The 21,896-nt window shown below is 29.4% G+C and overlaps 1 protein-coding gene across 3 annotated transcripts; it reads right to left on the bottom strand.

Moving 5' to 3' along the window:
• Nucleotides 1–3,892: 3,892 nt before the first annotated feature.
• On the bottom strand, nucleotides 3,893–11,179 carry LOC129322245 (uncharacterized). Of its 3 annotated transcripts, XM_054968424.1 has the most exons (5): nucleotides 8,772–9,378; nucleotides 7,962–8,188; nucleotides 6,808–7,621; nucleotides 5,731–6,389; nucleotides 3,893–5,658 (listed from the first exon to the last, which is right to left on the bottom strand). In XM_054968424.1, exons 1-5 carry the CDS (start codon nucleotides 8,806–8,808, stop codon nucleotides 4,150–4,152), a joined length of 3,246 nt encoding a protein of 1,081 aa, XP_054824399.1. In that variant the 5' UTR covers nucleotides 8,809–9,378; the 3' UTR covers nucleotides 3,893–4,149. The 3 variants fall into 3 exon arrangements, with proteins under 3 accessions (XP_054824399.1, XP_054824398.1, XP_054824397.1); XM_054968423.1 differs by lacking the exon at nucleotides 8,772–9,378 and adding an exon at nucleotides 10,756–11,179 and having other exon boundaries at nucleotides 3,893–6,389; XM_054968422.1 differs by having other exon boundaries at nucleotides 3,893–6,389; nucleotides 8,772–9,375.
• Nucleotides 11,180–21,896: the final 10,717 nt, after the last annotated feature.

Genomic DNA, 21,896 nt, shown 5'->3' with positions numbered 1-21,896 from the left:
CCTAGACAATTCAGTTTTAATAGGAGGTAGTAGGGGAAAGTGGGAGGAGAGAAACAAGTCCCTGATATAGCCTCGACTTATCTTTTATGGTGGAAGGTTTACTGTGTTCTCTTTTCTTTTTTCTTTTTTTTTTTTTGAACCTTTTTATGGGTGAAAATGCTATTGTTTTGTATGTTTATGTTACACAAACAAATTGAAAAAATAAAGGAAAAATCACTAAGTCCCTCATAAAGATTCTATTCTAATTACTATAAAATTCTACGGAATACAAAAGCTACTCTCAAATCCTAAATCTATTATTTATAAATATATTTTATATATAATTATTAAACTATCCTTATTAAATATAAAAAAAAAACTAAACAAATCAACCACCGGTGGTCATCGGACCTCTACTCGCTTGCCAGCTGAAGGAAGTCCAATTGGCTGCCATCACCGGTCGTCAGGGCACAGGTGAATGGGTGAAGCATTTTTTTAAAAAGTAAAAATAGAACAAGGATATTTTAGTAATTACACAAAAAATTTACAAATAAAGGATTTAGGACTTGTTAATAATTTATGTATTTCATGAGACTTTGTAGTAATTAGAATCCCTATGAGGAACTTTAATTTATAGTGATTTTCCCCAAAAAAATGAAAGAAATAAAAGTAAAGAAATACTCCCTTCTTTTAAAAATGTAAAGCATTTTTTAAAGAATTGAAAGTTCAAAAATATAAAGCATTTTTAATCTTTTAAGGTTTAATTATTATTTTTTTTAAAAAAAATGTCCCTATTGATAATGACTTTATATTTATTGTAGGGTGTTTAATAGAGGTAAATATAAAAAATTAGGATTAATTAAAAAGTAGGTAACTACTTTATTAAGAAGTGAGATTTGGTTAAAAATACTTTACATTTTTAAATGGAATGAATAACAAATGTTCAGCTGTTTGGTTTTTATTTCTATTCTTTTTAACAAAAATGTTTTAAAATATAGTTTTAAGAATTGCTTTTCAAAATAAACAAAATAAAAATATATTTGGTTATATTAATTTTTAATCAGTTTTAGAATTAAACAATAGGATGATAGTGGTGGCAGTAATTTATGATAGAAATTAGTCAACCCAACTATATTTTTTAGTAATCAAATGTAGTCTGTTTTGAAAAGAAGAAAAATAAAATGAAAACAATTTTAATATATTTTCATTTAAAAAAAAATAAAAAATTAAAAAGTTTTAAAAATAATTAAATCCAAAATATTTATTTAAAGGAATTTTTTAATTTTAAAAACAAAAAACAGTTTTTTAAAATCATGCCTGTTGTTTCTCGATGAGGTATTGATTATAAATTGACATTTTATTGGCCCAAAAGGAAAAGGTTCAAAACAATGGTAGGTCTAATGGTGTTAGGCGAAGCATAACAGAACCACATGGATAATAGTTTAGGGCCCGTAAAACTCGCATTGGCCCAAATTGCAATGAGAAATAGATAATAGCTTAGGTCCCATAAAACTCACATTGGCCAAAAGTGCAATAAGATATAATTATATTTATAAAAGCTAAAATATTACAATAACTATTTTTAAAATAAATGAGCAAATTACCCTCTGAACTTCAGGTTTAAGAATATCACAGATCTTAAACTTATTTATTGTGTAAATTATTCTCTCAATTTTTAAAAACAATGCAATATGGCTCTTAATGTTTACATCATTTTTTTTTGTTCATTTTTTAAATTTTTGAGGTCTTTTTTTATTATTTTTTAGTTAATTAACAATCAAAATTAGTTTTTGTTAACAACAGGAGCCAGCTTGTACCATTTTGAAAAGTCGAGAGAATAATTTATACAATAAATAAGTTCATAGTCTATGGTGCTAATAAATCTAAAATTTAAGGAGTAATTTGTTCATTTACCACTATTTTTGTAATGTAACAAGTATTACATTGTATTTTTAATACAGCATTAAGGATAATTTTTGCGCTTAAACTTTACTCGAAAGATCACTAGACACCTTAAATTTAACTGTAGGTTAATTATATCCCTCAACATTAAAAATTCATTCCCTCATCACACTATCATTTTCTTGCCATCTCTTCACTATTAGTAGGTCCTACATTATATTTTTTAATATTTTTTATTATAAAATATTTGAGTTGAGTGAGGCCACTAACCTTTTGGGTAAAAGTTGAGGGAAAAAAATAACTCTTAACCTAATGATAAAAAATATCAAAAATGGCAGAACTCATTGATGACAAATGGAGATTAGGCATTTTTAATGTCAAAGTGATAATAGAAAGAATCTTTGATGTTGATGGATAGAATTAACTCATAATTGAATTTAGAGTGTTCAGTAACCTTTTGGATAAAGTTGAAGAATAAAAACGACTCTTAACCTTTTATTATAAATATATGAAGTTTTTATATTACTTTGTATGGTTATATTTATAATAAAAATTTCATATTATTTTAACCCTAACGAAATGCGTGTATCCTTTTATTATATGAATGCATGCATGCCCTCTAAAATTATGAATATGAAATTATAAAATAAGCATATACAATTTTTATGAAGATGATGGAGAAGTTATAGTTATTGTCTTTTTATTACTATAGTTTTTTATTTTAATTTTCACTTTTATTACTAAGGATGGTTATTTTCTCTTTCTTTAAGCATATATTTAAAATATATTAATTTATTCATGATTAATTTAACCATAGTTCAATTATTGACTCGACATATTCAATAGCAAAATGATAGTTTTATCTTTTTTAGTACCATCATCCAATATCTAACATAATCATATTAGATTTGAGCATTATCAAATTTAATTGAAATATAAACATTTGATTTTACTTAAGAAAAGTTGAATTTCTTTCATCAATCCAATTACTGTTGATTAACTATTTTGCTGCATCAATCAAATTTTATTCCTAACACGTTTAAAGTCATTCAAATTCTTCATCATTTATGCGTATAAAAACACGCATCTTTATAAATGTTAGTTTTACCAAGCCTTGACAATTATCTAGACTCGAATTCTACTTAAAAGTGTAAAACATATACAAAATATATTCTTTTTAGAAAAAAGCAATTATATTAACATAATAAAATGAAAATACAAATTCAAAAGTTCAAAACTAAACAGTAAAAGCCAAGGCAAAAAAAGTAAGTTCATAATTTGTGCAACTAGAGCCACACTTTTTGGAAAATCACATCTGAAAACAACTGGAACATCTGTCTTATGTCTTGACAAATTGCACTTTGACTCAAAAGGAGAGAATAAATTTCCTTTGTTGGGATTTAGCACCAAATCTCCGAGCTGGATAGAGGAATCCCAATGATTTCACTGCAAGCTATAGATCCAAATACTACAAAGACAGACCGTCAAAAAAATGTCTGACGCTATTAGATCAAATCTTTAAAGGATGAGTTGCTAAAATTATACACTGTTCAAGGAGATGTTTGCTGAACTGCATGGCTTCATTTTCTTGAACTTACAAATGTGAATTTTCTGGTATGGCAATTGATGCAATGACATTCAAAACTTTGTTATTTACAAGCTCTATATTCTGTATGTGATGCCTTATAAGATTTAATTTGTTTGTATGTTTTCAATTACAAATAGATCTAATAAAAAGTATATCAATATTATTGTCAAAACTATTTTACATATTTTACTTTAATAAAATAATCATATATTTTTATGTAATTTGAATATTTTTCAAGAATAATGTTTATATGAAAATAATTTATTTACCCTCAACTTGAATCAAACTGTATCCTCTTCAATGGAAGGCAAGTCACACGCCTAGCTGCATGCAGAACAAAGAAATTCACCTCCTCAGACATTCTTACCCCCCCCCCCCCACACCTAAAAACAAAAACAAAAACAAAAAAAAGAGGACCCTAAGTTGAAGAACATGACTATATATTTCAAGTTCTTTAAAGAGATAACCTGAAAGAAATCATGCAACATTATTTAAAAATAATACAAGTTGATAGACGACTGACAATCAAGCATACACCCAAATACGGGCTGAAGAAATTTACAAGAGAAATCCCCGTGGCTGAGATACAGGAACATGTGTTCCATCAAATATTTGAAATGAACTTGCTTAAACCTCTATAAATCCTCATCTATAAACTCACGAGCCTGTCATAAAGGTGATTAGGTTAAAGGGATTGGTGCAGGATTGCCAGCTGGACACCTCTGTCTCCGGGGTCGCCTTGTTGTCTTGCCCCAGCCTGTGAGGCTTCTATCCTCCAATCCCACTTCAATGTTACTAAGCTGATGCACCAATGGAGCACAAGTTTCATTGGCTGCCACAGGCGGCGGCGGCGGTGGTGGCGGCGGCGGCGGCGGAGGGGGAGATGGGTTGACTGTCAATCGCCGCCTTCCCCTACCACAACCATTCCTCGAAGAGCTTCTCCGAGTCAATCCAGACCATGAGTGACCTGTTGCTCTCATGAGCCCTCCAAAAGTCTGAAGATCCTCTGTTACTTCATGCCTTGATAATGACGAAAGGCCTGGAAGGATATCCCTTTGGAAATCCCTCCGCTGCCTCCCTCTCCTTGCCGGGCCCCTTCGGGTTCGGGTAGCTAACACGGTTGTTCCAGTATCTTCCAAAATGATGTTTTCTGGAATGAGAGGCTTAGGCATGTAATCTGCTTCTTTGGTCTCCGTCAGTTTCAATGTCATGGTCTCGAAGTAATCCATTTCTTCTGAGGAAGATTGTTCATTATTCTCTGCTTCATTTTCTCCAGAAGAATTAAGCTTAGCCTCAACATCATGTATACATAAGGAAATTAGTTCCGCAAACCAGCTAAGAGGGTCCACCATTGGACTCTCTGAAGAGCTGGTGATCGCTTCGGCCCCATGATTGCAGGAATGAGATGATATGGCAACTATGGCCCCTGCTGCTTGCATTATAAGTTCATCCTCTGGTTGTTCAACTTTGTCTTGCGGGTCTTGTGTTGTTGACACAAGAGGAGTTTCAAGCAGTTTTTCTTCAGGAATGACATCCTCCTCTGTTTCAGGAGCAGCGGGGGCTTCCAGATCTATTTCCGGCACCATCCTTACATTGGTACTAGGAATAGTTGTCAAAGATGCTTCTTCCTCACTCATACTGAAGTTCAGATCAATTAGATTTCTACAGTTGGATTCTGTTGCAGCACATTCTTTCTCACCAGCAATGGTTTCTGCGTCATCATCCTCTTTCTCCAAATCAATAACATCACAAGGCGAGTTAATATCAAGGACCCTCTTTTTCCGATCATTTTCCACAGCTTCGATGTCAGATGTATTAGGAACTGGCACGGAGAGAGAAGTAGATGCAGAAGACTCCTTCTTAGAAGAAACATGTGGCATATCAAATATGGGAACACCAAGAATTTTCTCATTACTAGTTCTGTCACTGATCTCGGACCTCCTTTGCTCCATGATGCCATTGGAATATAAAAATGAAGGTACCTTGTGCATGAAGTTTCCATGAGGGCCCCTTCCAGTTTCATCTTTGTTAGATGTTGAAGCACCTTGAGTGAAACTTAGATCTCCACCAGTTAAAACTCTACCATCATTTTGCACCTCATTCTTACAAATTGGCTTTGGTCTAAGCCAAGGCAATACCGGATGATTCTCCTCACGCTTCAGTTCTCCATCCATGGCGGCAAGACCTGACTGCAATACCTGATTGTTAGATGAGTCACTTGAAAGCATCACATTCAAGTTTATATCTTTTCCAGACCTCACCTCGTTGCAATTTAAACCATTGCAGTATTTTGCAGAACCATGGATAAAGAGTTCAGGAGCTCCCTTAAAACTATTATTACGGTTGAGACAGTCATAACTAACTGAAGAGACATTCACAGATGGTTCCTTGGATCCTGTTGAAGATCCAGGGTAAAATCCATTCTGCACACGAGCCTCACATTGAAAACCAGGGCTATACTTGGAATCAACATTGCGTGACCAACTATCTGCCAAAATACCATTGGTCTGGCCTGACTGAGAACTCTTACTCAAAGCACCAGATGCATTTAGACATGGCAGCCTCTGAACAGACAAAATCTTCTGGCTTGAGCTACTATTAGACATTTCCCAAGAAGAAGCTGAATGAGACCAAGACTTTGCCACATTCGAAGAAGAAGCAACAGCAAATAGCCTAGATCTATGCGTAGATACAGCAGACTCTGGATGCTTATTAGTGGGGATTTCATGTATTCTCTCACTGGCTTCTAAATCATAAACTGTCTTATCCATCCATGTATCAACCTTTCTTCGATTACTTAGAAAATCAGGAGGAGGTTCATGGGCTTTGCTCAGTGCATCTCGCATTGTATGGGAAGACATAAGGGACTTCTCTTGTTTGAGAACTTGAGGAATGGGTTTGAGGTTGCTTTTAGCTTGCCCTGTAAACATTGCAAAATCAATCGTGGTGGTACAAATATATTCAATTATCAAAAGTTCATTGCTGCCAAATACAAAAGCGAATAGTGTACCCCAAAAAGACCAGATATGAAAGAAAATGTACCTCTCAATAATTTTCTAAATTTTTGTTTGTCCAAAATAATAAAATTTACCAGTATAAATATCCCTACTCTAGAAACTTGAATTTTGGTTACGTGGTTCTTTCAGGCTCTCAGCTACCCTTTAAAAGGTCAGGTAAAACTAACTTCAAATTATAACATGTTCCATTGAATTACTGATTTTGCAAAATTTTCAATTAAATGCAAAAGTTCAGCTGCAATACTCAGTAAAACTTTATTGGGTGGGAGAGGTTTGGATAAGAAAATCAAAATTTCAAGGCGATTTATGAAGTAATCTAACCTGCTTCTTCAAGCACTGATGGAATCCACAACTTTCCACTCCGATTGCTCTCTATGTAACCATTGTTACAAGGCCGAATGTCAGTTGCATGATGTCTGTTGAGTAATTCTTCTCTGGAAAGATCAATAAGACACGACTTCTGTTTGGAAGAAAAATCAGAACATCCAGTTGCCCCTTGACGCAGATTATGGCTCAGAGGCTGAAAATATGCAGATGCATTTGATTCTTCCACCTGAACAGGTTCATTTAAGTCAGCCAAACCGTTTATGGTCCTTAGTGACTGTTCACATTTTGAAGTACCTTCTGGGCCACCAGCCTTGCCACAAGGAAAATTCATGTCACCCTCACGTTTAAGTTTACAATCTCTATCAGTAAGATTTACTGTTGTACCACTTATTTTCTCATCACTGAACTTTTCACTTTCCTCAGTATCAATGTACTCATCAGCAGGAAGTTGGAGGTCAAACATTTTTCTCCTCGCTTTTGAGGGCCTGCAGTCCAGTACCTCAACATCTTTTGAACTGCTCCCATTTGGGGATGGAAGCATACCAGCTTGCTTACTGTTTCCTTTAACAGAACTCAAAGGAGAATGAAAGCCCTCAGCACCTGAAATAGATGGTTTAGCACCCACAGAAGTTACCATAGGAAAGCCAGTGACATGCCATTTTTGGCAATCTTCAGAAGTAATTTGTGATGCCAAGGGATCTGTTGAAAATGATGATTCAACAGGGATCTTGTTTCTGTGCAACTCTTTCCTCTTCACTTCATCCATCAAATCCCTTTGTATTCTGTATAGTCGATGAAGTTCACTGACCTGTTTAATGACACATAGTTTTAGCACATCAGGATGTCTTCCAATTATAGGCTAAACATAGAATTTAATCTGAATGATACATTCAATTCAACAATTTTATAAGAAAACCCTACATCCAACGAAGAGCAAATTGAGTCTTGCAACAAAATAGAGTTAAACGGTGTGATAGGCAAAATATTATAAGACAAGTAGCTCAGAAGAAGCATGACAAGTTAAAACTCGCATTCAAAATATAACAAAAGCTTGACTCCTTTATTTAATACAGTATGAGTAATCACAAAACACTCCAAGCATATCACTTAAGCTACATGCTAAGATGAAGATCTCAGGACCTTCTTACCTGACTTCTAAATTCGGCCTCATGCTCAAGCATAGTCTGCTTCACAACATCCTTATCATATGTTAAACATGCATCTGCAGTAGGACTTGACAGATAATTATTATAATACTGCCCATTAGACAGCATTTTATCCCCGTACAATAAGGGCCAACCACAACTGCTAGATTCTTCATTAAGATCCGTCATTGAGTGATATCCTGGCAGGTTATGCACTTTGGTTCCCATTCCTGAAATACAATTACAAGAAATTGAGTTTTTCACAAGCATTAACATATTTCCATCACCAAAAACACAATTACAAGTATATTTCTTCTTCTTGGCAAGCATTAACTGATGCATAGCTCCCCATCCCAAAGCAATAACATCCCAATTCAGGCAGTAATTTCTGGCACATATAGAAAGCATCTACTTTAACCACATTCTTATTGTTGCACCAGATAAAATACAACCTCTAAAAGTCAAATAATTCGATTTACAGATCCACATTTCAGTTTTTCTCAAATTTTACCTAATATTGCTTGAACAATTGGGAAAATTATCTGAGCATAAAAGTAAAGTGAAAAATTATATCTACGTTATCTTGTTTCAAGTTTATAATAAAAACTTCTATACTTTACTCCGTTTCTTTAGAACTGAATTCAGCATGAATAAAGAGCAATTTAAGTATATTGTCCCTAACTTCTTCCCATGCAACAAGTTTTTCCAGAGTCCATCTTACTAAAGAAATTACTGATACAAGCAAAACAATGAAAATTATATAGCTAAGGGAATAATATATAGAACAAGGAGATCAACAGAAAACTTTTTTACCCCTTCTTTCCTCCTTCACTTTCTCCCACTTAACCATTTCTCTCCATAATCCGAAAGAACAAAATGAGAAGAACAGTTATTTTAGAAAGAAAAAGAAAATCAAAAGATATAGCAACCAAATTTCAGCTCAGTCAACAGTTAATGTAACACATAATCTACAGATACAGCATTAATTTGCCAAGGTCGTGTTTAAAATTCCCTTCAAAACTAGACTACATATTTTCCTTTAAGGTATATAGATGCACTTTAACAGATTCAGGAATGGAACAGCATGCATTTAACATTCAACAGGGTATTATAAATTTCTGAGCCAGATGTATAAATAGGGAACAACCAGATGCAAGGTTTAGCCAATCCTTCCCCTTGACTTAGAAGCATCTAATAGTATTGACTGAGGCCAAAAGCATCAAATGAAATGCTGAATAACGTGGAGAACACTGGACTTGTGACACAAGGAAAATTCAAAGTGAAAATTTGATGAAAACCCGGCATATGTAACTTAAATTGTCCCATCAAACGCCAAAACTACATCAACTGAATTAGCAACAAAAATTCACAAGTACAATGTACAAAAGTAAAATGTTATACATGTGACTCTCATAATTGTATGAAGACATTTCCACAAAATTTAAAGTCATGAACGAATAGATCACTAAATTTACAAAAATACTTTGGACCATTATGAGATAACATATGAGAAATACACATTCTCTATGAAACTCTATTGTCCAATAACCTGCTAAAGAAGCAGCAAAATCATTTGTGACTTACACGAGGCTAAGAAAATCTTGCAAAATAGCCAAAAGGCGTGAGAAACTAGTCTTTGAGCAAAATCTAGCCCTCAAAAATGCTTTCAACATAATCCACTGTTTATGTGCTCGAGAACTTGGACAAGAATATCAGCAGTCACATCTAATAGTTCCATCGTCTATTACCAATAGATTTCAAGGAAAACAAGCATTTCTTGCATGCCAGTAATCTACCATACAGTGACAGTAATAACCACCACCTTAGAACCAAATTCAAATTCATGAAGAACAGGGAATATGAATTCATAGCCTTATGATAAACTCCTAAAGTAAAGCAGCAAACTGCCATAAAATACAAGTGATCCTTCAGAGTAGATGACTTTCTAAAATGGAAGAATCTTTCAAAAAGCAGTTATGCTCATCTTAATTTACCAATTAATTGCTTTTCATAGGCAATTTCCAAAATCCTCATAGAATTTAAAGCTGCTGAGTTTAAAAATTGTACTTCTAATTAGACATCAAAAGATCATCATTACAATGACCGATGTCCAAAGTAGTTATTAAACAGGCACCATAATTTTACCCTAACAACAGTGAACTACAAGGTCAAAAGAACGATGGGCCAATACAGCAACAACGAATTTCGCCTTCTATTCCTAGCTTCACATGTAAGTCCTTCTTCAGAGAAATTAAAGGAAAAGCATACCCGCATAAACACCGGGAAAGAAGGGGGATAGTATAGGAAGTTACTAACAGATGCAATCAATGTATAGCCATAAAGCAATCAAACAGACAAAAACCCCAGCTAAGATTGAAATACGCTGGAAAAGCCAAAAATATTGAAGTCCTATGAATCAATGTGGGGGAAAAATAAAAATAGAAGGTGTTCGGTTAGGATTAAAGAGTAATCAAATGAATGACAAAATTTAATGAAACAGATCCAATACAAGAATCATTTGAAGCAAAATAATAGCGGATATTCACAAATACAGGAAGCATTTCAAATAGACAAAATCAAACTATAAAAAATCCAAGAGCAAAATAAGAGAAACAGTTAAGCTCAGAAGCTCAGTGAAATTAAACCCCTAGCGATTACGAACTAAGAATTTCATCGCACTCCAAGAAGAAGAACTAGGTATGATAAAAATACTAAAACCAAATTTAGCAAAATCAAATCATCCGTCAATAATAAAAAAATAATAATTAAATTAATCAGAGAATTTATGTAAAATTACCTCAGACCCACATCCTCGTATCACCTTCCCTCAAGAATCCGTCAAGGATTCTGCCATTAACAAGACCACCACCAAATCAGAGAAAAATTGAGCCCAACACTCGCACTATCTGAAGCCAAAAAATAAAATAAAAATAAAAATAAAAAGCTAACGCCGATAATTAGCTAACGAATAACGAATAACGAAGTGATGGGTGTTTTTGGAACTCCATTGAATGAAGCTTAGATCCTCACAGGGTAGAAGAATAGAAGGAGATTTCGATCTACTGGGCCACTCCCCCCTCGCTCTCTCTCTACCTCCCCCTCTCTCTCTCCCTCTCCCTCCCACAAAAACAACGAAGAAGCAAGAGAGTTAAAGGATTTTAATTTTTCTTTTTTAGAGAGAGAGAGAGAGAGAAAGAAGAAATTATAAAGAGAGAGATCCCAGATAAGCAATCTTCACACAAACAAACGACCTTCTAAGAACAGTGACATGAAATTTGTCAACATCCGGTCTCTTTTATTCTCTGCTTTTTCTTCACTTCTCTCTCTTTTTATATTTTCCCTTGCCATCCCGTTTTTATAAATAAAAAAATTATTTTCTTTCCAGAAAAAAATTAGCATTTCTAGATTCTCTGCTTGCTTTTAGGCACAAATATCAGAATATCAAATATATTCTTAAATTATTAAATGTAACAGAAAATCTCATCAATAAATAATCCACAGTGAAATGGACAATAGTATCTTCTTTACCTGGTAACTTATTAACAATTATATCACCGTATTAAATACTATCAAATACATTAATATATTCTGAGTAATGATGTCTACTTAACATGATCTTATTTTTCCAATAAAAAAATTCGGACTCTTTATCACTTGAGTTACTCCAAATGTTGCCAATTTTACTGAACGTCATAGAATAGAAGTAAAGGGAATTTGAAAGAATTCAAAAAATAAATATTATGCGATCAAAACTATGGTTTTTTTTTTGGGGGGGGGAGTCATCCAAATACCTCCAATTTTTTTTAAATTCCATTTGGTTTCTAAAATTCTATTTTATAAAAGCTAATTTTTCTTGCATTTAATGAATTAATTTTAAAAAAATATTATTCAAATATCTCCATTCATTTACTCCTCATTTGTGAGCACTGAGGAATACCCTCTCTGATCTTATTTATAAGGTTGAGAAGGAAAAAAATTTTATTCCTATTTATAAGACATATCATTAAATTTTTATTATAAATTTTTTCTTTTACCTTTCATTAAATGTTAGAGAGAAAAAATATGTTATTGAAGTATATATATTTAATAGGGGTAAAGTTGAAAACTTATTAAATTTTAAGACAGAGTTAATGAGTTTTGAAATTTTTTTGATATTGATGAAATATATTAAAAGTGATTTATAAATAAGATCATAGAAATATATCTCATTAATGTGCTAACAGTATTTTAATGTCTTGAATCAAATAGAAAAAGTATTACTGCATGTATGGTTACCAAGGTCTCAAAATATAAATAATATGAAACATTTATGTTTTATATGCTAATTATAATTGATAATACAATAATAATCACAATATCAGAGAGAATAAAAAAATTGCAGAAAGGAGCATGGGTTGCTTCAACAGCAGGCACAACAAACTTGACAAATCTAAATATCTTTCTAAGCTACTAGTTGTTAAGACTCTAATAAGACTGGAATTAATTAATTAATTAACGTCATTTTAATTAATCGAGTGGTCTATTGGGTGAGATACAGCAGCAGAAAGGAGGTGGGGCCCAGGGGTCAAGGATAATGAAAAAACCCTCGAAGGTACAAAAGAATTACGAGAATGGTATTGTGTTCTTTTTTTTTTTTTTTAAATGCTTGGCATTCGTTTGTTTGTTTGTTACTCGGTGAAGAAGCAGGGGCACTTTTGGAAGGTGAGATTTGGAAGGCTTTACTGTGATTGGTGGATAATGGAAGGATCCTCTGTGCCCATTCTATTCTGCCAGTACTTACTACTGTACCTCTTTACTGCGCTATAAAAGCGAAGGGGGACACACAGATTTTAATCCCTTCCACGTGGCCGTCTCTTATTGGCCGCTCTCCTTCATACCTTCATTTTCAGTTGTCTTAGTGCTAAAAGCCGACAGGCCGAGGCAATAAGCCAATAGCTCAAGGATGAGTAATTCAATCATATAGTTGAGTTAAGAGTAATTCAATTATAATTAAAATAATATAATTTAATTAAAATATATAAAATATTTTTATATAATTTTAAAAAGGTAATATTTAAAAAAAAGATAGTAATGCACACATGTATAAACTACACACAATCCAACAAAACAAGTCACCATACATAAATATGACGTACTGTTGTTTTTTTTCTCGTTTTTAGATTAAAATGATGTTGTTTTAGGCTCAACAATAGATAAAAATATATTAAATCCGACCCTATTAACCCATCAAAAACACTTGATCAAACTGATTAGGAGATTAGTTCACTGGTCCATACTAATATGAGAATATGACCGACCAACCTGAATTGTGTTTTAATATAATACACCCTCCATTAAAAATATAAAATATTTTTTAATAAATTAAATGTTTAAAAATGTAAAATTTTTTATTTTTTAAAATGTAATCATTATTTTTTTTAAAGTGTTTATATTAATAATAATTTTATATTTATTATAAGATATTTAATGAGAGTTAATATGAAAAGATATATTAGTTAAAAAGTAATAATTATTTTATTAAAAAGTAAAATTTAATTAAAAATAGTTTATATTTAAAAAAAAGAATAATTATTAGGGTTGTACAACCAAGTAGATGGCTAGTACGTCTAACCCTACCCGAGCTTTTGAGGCTCTTCAAGTCGGGCAGTGTGATATGGTCAAGTCTCACCCTTATATATATATATATATATATTTGGATACTTTTGATAAAAATAACTATTTTATAACATATTTTTTAATATATTTCATGTAACATCTTGTTTTTATCATCTTAACGATAATATTTTCAAAATTTTAGAGTAATTTTTAATTATATATAATTTTAAAAATTATTACTTTTCATACTGATGTTAATTTTATATAAAAAAAGTATCTTAAAAGAAGGATAATTTTTTTTGTAATAAAGCAGTATTTTCCTTTATTTTTAAATATTTTTTAAAAAAATTCGAATTAGATCAAATCCAGTCAAACGCCTAGTTAGCTCAAAACGCACATCAGACCGAATATGATCACTTTGCTTGGTCCATTCTTCCCAATGCTTAATTCAACGTAATAAGTAATAACCAACGTTTTTTGGGGTAAGGAATAATAACAATATTTTTTCAATATATATTAAAATGTATAATAATCCGCATTTTTTTAAATCAAAAACAAAAAATATAATTTATTTTTCAAATTTGTGCAATATATAATAATAATATCTTTCAAAATCATACAATATATAAATAATTTATAGCATGTTATTTGAATATATTTAAAAAGGTACATTAAAAGTTACGATAATATTTATTAATTATAAGTCATAAATAATATGTCTTATTTTATAAATAAATATAGTGATTCATGGAGAAATATATTTAGTCAAATGTACTAATAACAATAAGCGTAAGAAATTATATATATTGTAAATTATATTATTTATAACTTATAAAAAGAACTAAATGAAAATCTGTGGAACACTTTGTCTTGATGAAGTTGTTGGAAAAGATGAAGTGCAAATATGGGATTAGGACCTACTACATTATGATTTTGAAATATTCAATCCAATGAATCGGAACGTATTAAATAAAAAAAAAAGATACTGAAAAATGCCCAACCAAGCAACAAAAATTTGATTAAAATACAAAATAAAAAATTATACAAATTTTCAATCAAGTTGTTATTATTTCTCTAAGTAAAAATTAATTAATTTTTTAAAATTTACTAAAAATATGAAATAGATAGCTAGTAAATAGTTTTTATTTTATTGCTCATATGTATCCTTTATTGGAGATAATCATATTCAAGTCATGATGGGGCACTAAATATGGTCACAGTTTTTAGTAAAAATTGCATATTAATTCATCATATCGTGAGAAATTAGCTCCTTTTATTAGACCCAACTCCCTTGATAGATAGTTAATGAATATTAAAAAAAACTATCAAAAGATGAATCCAAGATTTAATATAATAGGTAGTAAATTAGTAAATAAGATTTATTCTAATATAGTTTTCAATTAAAAGATATTTTTTAAAATATTTCATAATATAATTAACAGTTTGGACTAAAATGTATTTTTTAAAATAGGGATGAGGTTGTGACATTAAATAAAACTGACGGGCAATTAGGGTATTGACTCTGAAAAAAAAAAATTAAACTCAGCTTAGTCATTTAACTTTATCAAAAAAGTTATAGGATTTTTGTAAAGTTTAGATTACAAATAATTTTATGAGAATATATCAATAACTGTATCTGTGAATATTTTTTTTTCAAAAATTATTCTGTGATATTTGTGAGAAAATATTCAAAAAAATATTTCTTTAGAATAGGGGAACTCTTATTGGCTAGTGTACCAAACTTCATTATTATTGATTTTCGTATATAAATTTGTAAATAAGCAATTCCGTATAACTTCTTTTTGTTATTATTGTGGTAATTACAGTTTGTAAGTCACATTCAATAATTAATTTCTCTTACTCCATGCTCTTACCAAGCTTCATTTAGTAGGAAAATTATAAGCAGTTATTTTCCTAAGAATTCAAATGATACTTTGAAAATTAAAACTAAAAAATTTCTGAAGTAAATTTTAAAATAAATATTAATAAGATTTGTATGTATATAATATTTTTTGTGGACATGTATTTATACTAATTAGAATTCAAATTATTTAAGTAAGAAAATCCGAGATAAGTGAAAGCGTGTCTCAAAAATTATATTAGGTCAACTATAACTATACAAATTCAATTAAGAAACTAAAGTGGAAAAATAAAACAGAATATATCCCCAAGAAAAGAAAAAAAATGCGAAAAGACAAGTCAGGTAATTGATTGCCGAATGCGCCAAAATTTGCCGCCATTGTATTGGATTTCATTCACTTCATTGTTTTAAGGGCTATTATTTGCCCCTCTTGGGATCAACTGGAATATAATTTTTAACTTTCTCTAATATAGGTTAAAAAAATAATTTGAATAGAACCATTTTTATAAGAAAAACAAAAAAAAATATCGGTTTATTTAATTAGTAAATATTACTAGTATATTGATTTAAAATCATATGATGTAGTAATATCCCGTTTTGTGAATGATATATCTTGATCAATGAAAATTATACAACTTCATGCTTTTTATTACGAAAGAAGTAAAGGAGAAATCTAAAAATAAAAAATAATAAGAAAAAAAATCAGCTCCATTTGAACTAAAGTTTCAAACCTTGGTTCACAGGGGGAAAAAATCATGCTGCAAGAATTGTTTCTTTTCTTTTCTTTTTGGTGAATTTTTGCAAAACTTTTTGGTGAATTTGTAAGAATTGTTTCTAATAGAATATGAAAATATTTGAATGTAATTCAATATTATTAAATATAACTTAATTTATTTTAAAAAAATTCATGCTTTACATTACACTCCTTTTTTTTCAATTCTATTTCCTCCTCCAATTCAAGGCAACACAATTTTTAGTCTCACTTTGAGAATGCTTTGTCTTTTTGGGTTAAAATCATTTTTTCAAAAACCCAAATTAGTCCTACATTTAACTTTTCAAAATAAAAAAAAAGAAATAGAATTTTGAATTTCATAATGTGGAGAAAGGAAAATACAAGGAGGGAAAATAATGTAATATATGGGTAGGGGAAATTGATGAAGATAACATAATTAAGGCCGAAAGTGATAATAGAATGATTTAGCTTTGATGATTGTCTTGAAATAGGAATCTAAAACGATGTGAAACAGAAAAAGATGGGATCTAGTACTTGATTTCAACCGCAATCACCTCCCATTTTTGCCAAACTTGCTCACATTATGCCTGTCTGTGGTGCCCTCCACTGAATCATTGCCGTCTCATAAAAGTACCCTCTCTGATCTGCAGGTAAAACTCCATATAAAAAATATAATAAAATCTTACTAAAATATTTAAATGATAATTAAATATCTTGAAGTATTATAATTTTTTTTAAATTTTTGGATATCTTTCTGACATTGATAATTTTATATTAAATGATTAAATTATTTCTTATTTAAAATAAAAAAATAAAGAATTCACGTGGAAGTGTGATTTTTTTTTAATTATTGTAAGTAAAGAATAAAAATTGTAATCGCTTGAACAAAAGTTGTGATTGATTATTTTTAGAAATTAAACTTTAACAAAAAAAATTTTCACATAGAAAGTTGTGACTTATTGTTCAATTTTTTAATTTACATAATTAAAATTGTGATTGTTTAAATAAAAATTATGATTGAGACTGATTATTTTCAAAATTTATTTATCAATCATAAAATAAATTTCACGTGAAAGTTTGTGATTTCTTATTTAATTTTTACAATTCGCAAAATAAAATTTAATTTTTTAAACAAAAGTTTGATTGAAAAAATGGAGTCAGACTCATCATTTTTATTTTAAACAGGAGGCAATTTAGTTACTTAACTTAAAATTATTAATATCAAAATGGTACCTAAAAATTTCAAATGAATTATGGCATTTTGAGAACCTAATTATCATTTACATATTTTGATAAAATTTTATTGTTATTTTTTCCAAACTTCTATACAGTTTCTTGCTTTTTACAAGTAAAATACAACATGTATCCTAATATATTATTTATTTTTAAAGGTATTTCAATATTTCAAAATATAAGACATTTTGACAGTCTAAGCCTTTAGGCTTATCTACCAACACTCCATCCACAATAATATATAATTATAACTGCTATCCAAAATAGTTAAATGGGAAATGCAATAAAAATTCTAACTTGGCTAGCACACAATCAAAAGCAAAAAAAGGAGATTCAAGACATACTACTATGGCCTCAAGTCTCTGCCCACTTTCCATTTGCCGCACTCGATCCTTCGCCCTAAATTGTAAAAAGCCACGTAATGAGACTGAAGGGTTCCAATAACTACAAGATAATTTAAAATGCAGGCAAGCATGTTTTAGAGACAATTAAGTGGGACAAGAAAAGAAAGAATATTGAACAGTTAAATAATAAATAAAAAATAAGTCATATTATCTAAAACATACAAGTACAATCATATTGTCGTAGTATATATTATCTTTACATCTTTTTTATTTCTTTTAATTAAATTCATGGGTTGTCACAGTTAAACATGATCCATTCATGTGATTGGACTTCACCAAGCACACCAATAATAAGATGTCACTTGGTTAAAGGTACGGAGCTAAATATTGGTTGAACGGTTCCCTTCTCCTCCATGATCCAAAGAAGTGTCATATGTCCCATGGGCTAACTTCAATTTCAGCCAAAGGAAGGGCAAATATCAAGAATCCAAAGAGTATGGGTACAAAATAACAAATAAATCTCTAATGGAAATATTTTTAAACAGTATAATTTTAAAAAATTAGAGTAAGCCACATTATTCATAAATAATTCTAGTAAAAAGCATGTTTTATTTTTGGTCATATTCCACTATTAATGCAAAGATTCACCACATAATTGAGAGGGCAAAATCATGTTTGGACATTTCTTCGAAGTGATGTAATTTATAAGGAAATCCCCAAACATGCCTAACTACCCTTTTTTAAATTTTTACTAAATTCGTTATAAACGCCGCTTTCAAGATAGCAGATTTGATTTGGCAGGAAAAAAAAAAGGGAAAAAGGAAAAAAATGATTTAATACGTTTAAATTGTAAGACTTGCTAATTTTAGTGAATTTCAAATCAAACTTGTCAGAATTTTGTATCACTAAAAATACGATTAAATTATATCAATCTTACATTATACTTTTGACTTGTTTACGGGATTGATTAATATTTTTATTTTTATTTAATTTTGAATGTATATCAATTAAAATTCAGTACTTTTGACAAAAAAGTTGATTTAGCATAATATTTAAATTTTTTTAATTTTTTTAGCTCCTTGTAATTTATTTTAGTATTTTAGCCAACGCATAATTCTTTATGGGTATTTTTTTTTAAACTAGAAATACTAAAATTACACGCGGGTCAAATAGAAGGAATGTTGAAAAATAAAATAAAAACAAAATACTATTAAAATATAAACATCTAAAATTGTATTTTCCCTTCAATTTAGTTGGCATTTAATTTTAATAATTTAAAATGTATTAATATCAAGCAGGATTTTTTGGCCAACCTTATCATTTATCAAACAAGTTTTCAATATATATATTCGTCGTACTCAGTACATCACAAACAAGCTTTTCAATTAATGATAAATTAATATTAGTATAACGTTAAGTCGCTAACAATATTTTTCAATTAAAAAATAAATGAGAAAAAGGCTAAGTGGTGAGCCCATGTTATCTTCCAATTTAATAATGAATACATTGGTCGTTGAATTATCGCTTTCTCCAAACACACACTCTTAAAATAGACAAAAATACATCACCATCAATCACACAATTAATATAATTTTGTCAATATTTACACTAATATACATATAAACAACAATGTTCCAATTTTTTTAGTCAAAGTATTATTTTTTATTTTTTACATAAAGAAATTTTCATCTTGTCAAAAATTAATTTTAATTAATTTTAGAATAATTATTTATTTTGAAAGAGTGATATAGACTTAAAATAATTTTTAAAAATAACATAACAGAGCATAGTATATATACAAAGTACTAAAAATTTAATTATTATTTTTTTGTTTTTTCTAATGACAAGTTTAGGTAAATTAGAATCAACGAATGCCTTACAACTTATATATATATATATATATATATATATATATATTTGCATAGATACTTAGAAACTTACGCACTTATTATAAGATATAATTTGTAAGACTTATGCTAATTGTAGTTAGTGCTTCAAATCAAACTTCTCAAAGTTTTGTATCACAAAAAATATGATTAATTAAAATATTATATCAATCTTACATTACATACTTTTAACTTATTTAGTTTCGTGTTACTATTTAAATACGGTATTGATTAATCTAACATTTATTTTTATTTAATTTTGAATGTAGCTCAATTCAATGAATTGAACATAAAGGAATATTGAAGAATCGCATAACATGATTGACGCTTAGCCACGCAAGTTGGCGTGTTTGTATGGGGAAAAAAAATTAAGGAAAAGTTATATTGAAATCCCATACAAAAAAAATTAATTATTATATAATCAATTAACAATTGAATTTAAAGCCATTAAATATGTTGTCAATAGTTTTAGTTCAGTTATTAATAGATCTTATAGTAATTAATTTTTTTATGTGAGATTTATATATAATTTTCTTATTAATAAGTTAAAATAATATTCCAACACTTGCTAATTGTTTCTTAGATAGTTACCTTAAATTTGTTTTTATTTGTTGTTTTTCTTCGTCTGGGTTCTTACGTTTGAATATATGGATGTAGTTGTTGGACATGTTTTATAGGTCGCCACATTGAATTTGACAGATATTATGCACAATCGCACATTGTTTCGTTTTCAAGTTGCCTTCTGGATTTAATGCGTAATGCTATTATATTGGAATTTATTTTTTAAAAAAATTACTGATAGGTACTACTCTGTTTTTATTTATAAAAGAAATTATCAATTTTTATTTTTTTATATAAGTAAAATTACATATTTTAATAAATATTTATTACATATTTTCAAAATCATCCCTCATAATTTACATTAACAAAAAATAATTAATGCATGCTCATGTTAATTAATATAGGATATTTTAGTCTAATTTTTTTATTTTCAAACATAATTATTATGGTTAATCAATTTTTTTAAACTGTGTGATATAGTTTATATATATATATATATATATAGAAATAGAGGAAGTATCATCTTATTAGAGGTAGTTTTATTTGAAATACAGTTATGTACTAAATATTAGTAGCTTTCCCATTGGAGATTTATACCTTAATTTGCAATATTATAAGAGATTAGCCTCCTTCACTATAACAAAAGTGTAACTTTAATTATTTAACTTTGTATAAAATTTTATTTTGATCACTTAATTTTATAAAGTGAGTTTAGTCCTCTAACCTTAATACTATTAGTTTCATTAAAAAAAAACAAGAAGTGCAAAAATTTAACCTTTAAATGTTAATAACATGTTTTCAAATGTTGATATATTAAGCTTAAGTTTTTAAAATAATAATTATTCACACAAAAAATATCATTTGAGATTATAGTTGTTATGGTCATAGTTAGAGAATTGAAAAAGTATTTTATAAAATTAGAATCTAAACTAAAATCTTGAATAAAGTTAAAGAACTAAAGCTGAAGTTTTGCATAAAAATGTTATTAACTATTAATATTAAAACTATCTAAGACCAAACAGTATATATATATAGAAAAAATTTCAGTAAATGACCCTTGACTAGAGAAAATGAAAAAGAAGGCCCTCTCAATTTTTGAAATTTCACTAAAGGGCCTGTACAAATTTTCATTTGAATTTGTGGCAAAAATAACAATTACTCGCATTTAAATGAACAATATAAATGACTTGTTTGTTCTCATACTGTATGCTATTCGTTTACTTATGGAATATTATTTGTTTCCCTGCTTTACTTGTTCATAGTTCGACTTTTACTTAATTTCATTCTAAGGCCATAAGTAAGTGAAGTAAGGGAAACAAATAACATTCTATAAGTAAATGAATAACATACAGTATAGAAATGAACAAGTAGTCTTATCATGAAACCAACACTTATAATAAAGTTAAATGAAATTAGAGCTATAAACAAATGAAGTAAGGAAATGAACAACATTCCATAAGGAAAAAAATAACATATAATATGAAAAATGAACAAGTCATTTATATTGTTCATTTAAATGAGGACAATTTTATCATTTCGATGATAAAGTCAAATGAAAATCTGTACGAGTCTTTTAGTGAAATTTCAAAAATTCAGGGGTCATCTTTTTCATTTTCTCAAGTCAAGAGTCTCTTATTAAAATTTTTCTAATATAAATTCTTTTGATAATTGGAGGTTGGAGTAATCAATGATAGTTAAATCGAGTTAAAAGAACCCAATTCTTCT

The sequence above is a fragment of the Prosopis cineraria genome, unplaced genomic scaffold, assembly GCF_029017545.1.
Source record: "Prosopis cineraria cultivar Desert tree isolate PC_DT_omini unplaced genomic scaffold, ASM2901754v1 PC10, whole genome shotgun sequence".
NCBI classification, from domain to species: domain Eukaryota; kingdom Viridiplantae; phylum Streptophyta; class Magnoliopsida; order Fabales; family Fabaceae; genus Prosopis; species Prosopis cineraria.
Note: the sequence above shows the minus strand (reverse complement) of the source record. Positions and strands in the feature narration are given on the sequence as shown.

Excerpts from the sequence above, each read along its gene's own strand:
- LOC129322245 (XM_054968422.1), bottom strand. The coding sequence starts at position 8,808 with ATGGTTAAGTGGGAGAAAGTGAAGGAGGAAAGAAGGG. Across the intron at positions 8,189-8,771 it reads AGTGAAGGAGGAAAGAAGGG|GAATGGGAACCAAAGTGCAT; the intron begins GTAAAAAAGTTT and ends ATTGTATTTCAG. Across the intron at positions 6,390-6,807 it reads ATCAGTGCTTGAAGAAGCAG|GGCAAGCTAAAAGCAACCTC; the intron begins GTTAGATTACTT and ends CAATGTTTACAG.